The following is a 5,885-nucleotide window of genomic DNA, read 5'->3' as shown; positions in this document are numbered from 1 at the left end:
GGCCAAGGCAATGGATACGATATATATGTTGCAATCTACAACAAAACGAACGTATTTGAATTGGTTGTGTTGTTGTCTTTTTGAAGAAGTGAATGAAGAATAGGAGAGAAGGCGCTGAAAAATACAACGAAAGAGAAATAACCAACGAATTCTTTGCTCGTGCAACAAAACGAAAGACAACAGAAAACTTAGCAAAGCCGGCAAAAAACCGAGAATAATATGGCATTCTGTGTAAAAGACGCAACAACAATAACTACATTGGTTATGCACCAATACACGAATCTATCAGCACACTACAATAAAAACGCGCGCTCAGTCCCTAACAGTAGTATGAAATTGTAGGTTTCATCCACGTTTCTTAGTATTAGTGCACACACACACACACACTCTCTCTCTCTCTCTCTCTCTCTCTCTCTCTCTCTCTCTTTTCTTCTCATATGAGTAAAAGAACTTCAAACATGTTCATTCAAGCAAGAGAAGTAAAAAAATACATCCGAATGCCATGCACATGCACAATCAGTTGCAACTAAAAAAAAAATTGAAATTTGCTTTTTCGTTTGCTGGAGCTGAGTATGAAAACGAGAAAAGATCTCTCTCTCTCTCTCTCTCTCTGTCACTAGTTCTATGTGAGTGATCAACAGCTCTGCTTACCATACTCAAAGAAGACGTCAATTGTAATATTTGCGAACTCTGGTGGTGATTTACTAAATTACCACCATTACAATGTGTGGCATGGTCATTTTTGTATGTATTGTATTTACTTTGCTGAGCAATATTACTATCGCTCAACGCAGTGTTGGTGGTAATACTGTACAGCGCTGTCACAGCAAAGCAAATACAATACATACAAAAATCACCATGTCGCACATTGTAATGGTGGTAATTTAGTAAATTACTACCAAAGTTCACAAATATTACAATTGACGCCTTCTGTGAGTATATTTTAAATGGGCAACTGTTTCTGTGTGCAGCAACGAATGAGAGAAACTCAACAGAACCGATAAGAATTACAATGAAACTCTTTTGCATGACATGAAAAAGTATAGTAATTATAACATTTCATTTACAACTGAATTGAAATGCATAGGAAACATGTAAAAGGTGATATTGCTTTAACTTATTAAGCTATCAAAATGAAATGAAATGAAAAACATTCAAAAAGGCAACGTTCGATGATTTTCTAGATATTTTATTGGTTAAATCAACAAAACAATCAGAAGCTGAGTGAATCATTACCAATCCAACAAAATGGTTTTTCGTTTGGTTTTCGATTCAATTTGAAAAAGTTTCCAATGAATTGCAGAAAAAATTGTTGAAAAAACAATATCAAAATGAACCACATGTGCAACGGCGAATTCGATCCCAAAGATCATTGACTTGACCTGATAACTCATTATTCAGATCCCATAAATTAGCAATTTGTGTATCGCGGTCACGCACAATTTGTTCCAATTCAAGTACTCGATTTTCCAGTTGATTTTGGGAATGATTCGCATCAGGTGTAGCGGGTGTGAAATTATTGAAGTTGCGAAAGTTTCGGAGATGGAAAAACGTTTGGCATTGATTTGCATTGGAAAGTTTTTCAAGTTTTTCCCAGCACTCACCGACGCCGCAGTAGATGCACAGCTCGATTTATGCAAAGATGAAAACATTCAAATTCGTCGTCATGCCATTCGGAATTTGCCGCTTTTATTCGAAGACACAAAGACACACATCTCGAGAATTTGTACCTTTCTAAAACAATTAGTGGTTTCTGATCCTATGGAACGGGCCGAAGTTAATGTTGCAACGCTAAAAATTCTCAGATTCGATGAAAGCGCTTCTATGGTCATTGTAAGTAGTTATATACCTACTATAGGCTTGCTTGATTATATTAAAATTGAGAGAATCTTTCGTTTCTTCGAAAAAATGTTTCGTTCGTGTTTCGTTTGAAAATACTGTCAATGTGTCGTTTTCAATCTCACTCGTCAATTTTTCACAGGGTATCTAAAATACGTTATTTAGCAACCGACACCGAAGCCAGAGCCCAAGGAGGTAAAGCTTATTTAGGAACGAGCAACCGGCTAAGCCTATGAAGAGACAAAATGCGAATTCCCCTCATCTGTGCCATCTTGTATTCCATAGTTGAACTCAATTTAGTTACAATGAATTGAATCGAAAAAGAGAAAAAAAACAACAACAATAGCACGGCCACACAGAGCTGTACATCTATGCGTGCTGATGCATACATACACATATACGCTTTCTTCATTCTTTCATTCCATTGCTATACGTATCTCACTGGTCAACAGATCTATGTAGCCATGTTACTGTTGTTGTTTTTTCACTTTTTCATTTCAATGCTACAGAATTAAATTCAGTTTTTGCATCTAATTCACACTAAAATCAGATGGCGCTCATTAGCGAGATTCGCAAAAAAAAGTCTCCAATCTCATACAAATATACACCGGCTGGGAACGAGTGCATATTGTGGATACCCGAGTCCCCGAAAATAAAGACGAATATTCTTTATTCCCTCCAGAATATGTACATTTGTAAATTCGGTTCGATCGGTAGATTGTAATAAAACTAAGACGAAATAAAACAATTGCGTGATATCATTTCTCATGAATTTGTGTATGTTACATTAATTTAACGAGGAACAAAGTACATGTTTGTATTTCTCTGGTTTTTTTCTTCTTCTACAAATAATTTAGCATTCTTCATTTTTTTTATTTGTTTAAATTAGTTTATTGCACAGGTCAACCAAAAGGCTATATATAGACTAATTTAAGTGATACCAATAGAGAGTTGGTCATTTTCCATTTTTTCGGGAACAAAAACAAAAATTTGCATCAAGTATAAGTTCAGTGGTTATAGCCGAAAAAATTTTCATTTACTTTTATATTTTTATTTTTAAATAACACACCAAAAATGAAATCTCAAATTTTACAATCACTTCTGTTTGATTTTATTTTATTTATTTTTTTGAACTCTGTTTGTGTGCTCAACTACCCAATGTTATGTTGAAATTGAACCGATAAAATGAAGATAGGCGAATGTGTACACACGAACAATTTCACAATAATCATTAAAATATATATCACCATTGAGGATAATAGTAAGCTCGATGTGATTTTATTTCATTTAATTTGAAATAATCTCTTTTGTTTTACGTCGATTGTTCGATGTGACGATTTTCTCTTCATTTCATCGGTCAATTTTTCAAGCATCAGTTTTCTTTGCGAGTCAAAATTATCTTGGACGCCAAGTTCTAATTTGAATTTTAGCTTCAAACATTCAGCAATTTTTGCAACAGTTTTGTTTATGGCATTTATACAGTTGTCAAGAGATGAATTGTACTTCAAAACTTCAACCACTTCATCACTACTGCATGTGTCAATAATTTCTTGCTCATGATTTTTGAGCAAAGTGGTAACTAGCAAAGGTTGGGTAGGTTTTTTTTTCTACGTCGAAATTTCTCATCACTTTTCGGTTTGTTCATGGTCTTTCTCACAGAGTCACTATCACTACTGCATGTGTCAATAACTTTTTGCTCATGATTTTTGAGCAAAGTGGTAACTAGCAAAGGTTGGGTAGGTTTTTTTTTCTACGTCGAAATTTCTCATCACTTTTTGGTTTCTTCATGGTCTTTCTCACAGAGTCACTATCGGGCAAATTAGTAGGCAGATCTTCGTCTCGGCACACGTTCGACATCATAACGATGAAGAATATTCACATTAATTTTAACGATATTTGCTTTATTTTATTTAGTTTAAAGTAAAAAAGCATCACAAAATGTTCACATAACAAAAAAATTCGTTTATACTAGAGGTCTTACCCGACATTTTACACCAGCTATTGTCTACCTATAATCCATTCTTGAATGCACTGATGCTAGGTATGGAAACAATACAATCATTATGATGTTAATGACTTTCAGGATTTTTTGGGGAGACGTACATTTTAACAAAGAGCAATTCGTGTTATATTTGGATGTAATAAAAAATGAATAATGAAACCACAAAATTTATGTTTGTGTTTCTGTTCGTAAAAATAGAATGGTCAAATTTATTGAAAGTAATATTTTCAAATAAATTTACAAATGTTTTCACGCATCAAGTATATCACTTGAGTGGAAGCAGACATACACAAACACATTCAAAGTACATCAGATCAGACGTATTGTTGTCTCGTTCGGACATTACAGGAATTTTCTACAAGTCTAAACTATTTTCTTAAAAAAATCAATCTTAATTGATTCTTAGAATTCAAGCAAAATCATTTTAATCCTTAACTGCACCACTATAAGTAGATGCATTTTACATGAAGTAAAATCAGTTTAAACTTGGCATAAGTGTAAGATACATCAAAGAACTTCTGTGTTGGTCCAATAAAATGGCACAAGTTTATAATATTTTTTGGGTGAAATGTGTTCTAATTGTGTTATTTGGAGTGTTGATGCAGGAGAGCACATCATATGTGCTGATTGAAGGCGACAAAATGGACGAATCGTCTGTAAGGGGTGTTCAAACACCACAAATCAAAGATGTGCGTTCGAAGCGAGCGACAATGAATAAGCACAGGTTATGGAAATTTGGCGTTATCCCATATGAAATCGACGATGATTTGGGTTTCGATAGAATTACCAACATTAAGGCCGCAATGAAACACTGGGAAGTTGTTACATGTATCATTTTTGTTGAACGAGATCCAATTGAGCATGAGGACTACATACGATTTACACAAATTTTAGAATGTACTTGTTGTTCTGATGTTGGCAAAATGGGTGATCGTCAAGTTGTAGGGGTCACCAATTGCGGTGGCGTTGGTGGCATAATTCATGAGTTGGGGCATGTAATTGGATTTCATCATGAATATCAACGGCCTGATCGTGATGAGTATATTGTCATCATAAAAGAAAAACCCACCTACGAAGATTTTTTTTTCAACACGCCTACCAACAAATTGTCACCACGTGAGTTCGATACGCTTGGTGAACCATTCGATTTTGACTCGATTATGCATGAGTATATTGAAACATTTACCACTCGGCCGAAGAAAGGGAAAAATGGCATTGTGCCGAAAATGCATCGAAACGAACTATTGAGTGCAATTGACATCAGGAAAACGAAGAAATTGTATAAATGCCCTGAATGCGGAAGAACATATTTGGATAAAAAAGGTGAATTCACTTCGCCCCAATACTACAATAATTTAATAGATCGCAAATACTCTTGTGAATGGCGAATTAAAGCCATTAAAGAAGAACGGATTCTACTTAATATTACTGATTTAGATACATTCTTGTTCGACTCAAGTGATTGCGGAAACGATTATTTAGAAGTTTATGACGGTTATTGGCATAAGTCACCGCTTTTGGCACGTTTCTGTGGCGATAAAATCCCAGAAAATATTGTTTCGAGTGCAAATAACATGTTTATCAGATATGTTTCAAGTCACACAGAACATGAACATCGTGGTTTTGTTGCAAACTACGAAACTTTTTCGATTTGACCGGTTGTATCACCTGTTCTTTGTGTGTGTTATGTACAGGGCGAATCAAAATATTTTTTTAAAAAGCCAGAATATTTATTTAATATTTACGATAAAATAGTCGAAATATTTACGATAAATATTTACGATAGATCAAAAAAGGCTAGCAAATTCGAGTATTTTGTGATTTATTTTTAAATCTCTAGCAAAATCGATTAAGTAAGATTTATTGATTAAACTGATTGCAATGAATAAAAAAAATTGATTTTAACGGGTTTGTAATCAATGATAATGTGGCATTATTAATGACGTTTTTTTTCAAAGATTATAGTTTTCTAGCTTCAAAAACCATAACAAAATCGAATATTCATGCCATCAAAAAATGCTAGCAAATTTGAATAGTTGGTCAG

The 5,885-nt window shown here is 34.2% G+C and overlaps 1 protein-coding gene across 1 annotated transcript; it reads left to right on the top strand.

Annotated features, from left to right (window-relative positions):
- Positions 1–4,354: 4,354 nt before the first annotated feature.
- Positions 4,355–5,568, top strand: LOC116350264 (bone morphogenetic protein 1-like). The gene has a single exon (XM_031782011.1). It carries the CDS (start codon positions 4,378–4,380, stop codon positions 5,494–5,496), a length of 1,119 nt encoding a protein of 372 aa, XP_031637871.1. The 5' UTR covers positions 4,355–4,377; the 3' UTR covers positions 5,497–5,568.
- The last annotated feature ends 317 nt before the right edge of the window (positions 5,569–5,885 follow it).

Source organism: Contarinia nasturtii, unplaced genomic scaffold (genome assembly GCF_009176525.2).
Source record: "Contarinia nasturtii isolate CC-2019 unplaced genomic scaffold, AAFC_CNas_1.1 Cnas_scaffold_4004, whole genome shotgun sequence".
Classification (NCBI taxonomy): domain Eukaryota; kingdom Metazoa; phylum Arthropoda; class Insecta; order Diptera; family Cecidomyiidae; genus Contarinia; species Contarinia nasturtii.
Note: the sequence above shows the minus strand (reverse complement) of the source record. Positions and strands in the feature narration are given on the sequence as shown.

Excerpts from the sequence above, each read along its gene's own strand:
- LOC116350264 (XM_031782011.1), top strand. The coding sequence starts at position 4,378 with ATGGCACAAGTTTATAATATTTTTTGGGTGAAATGTGTTCTAATTGTG.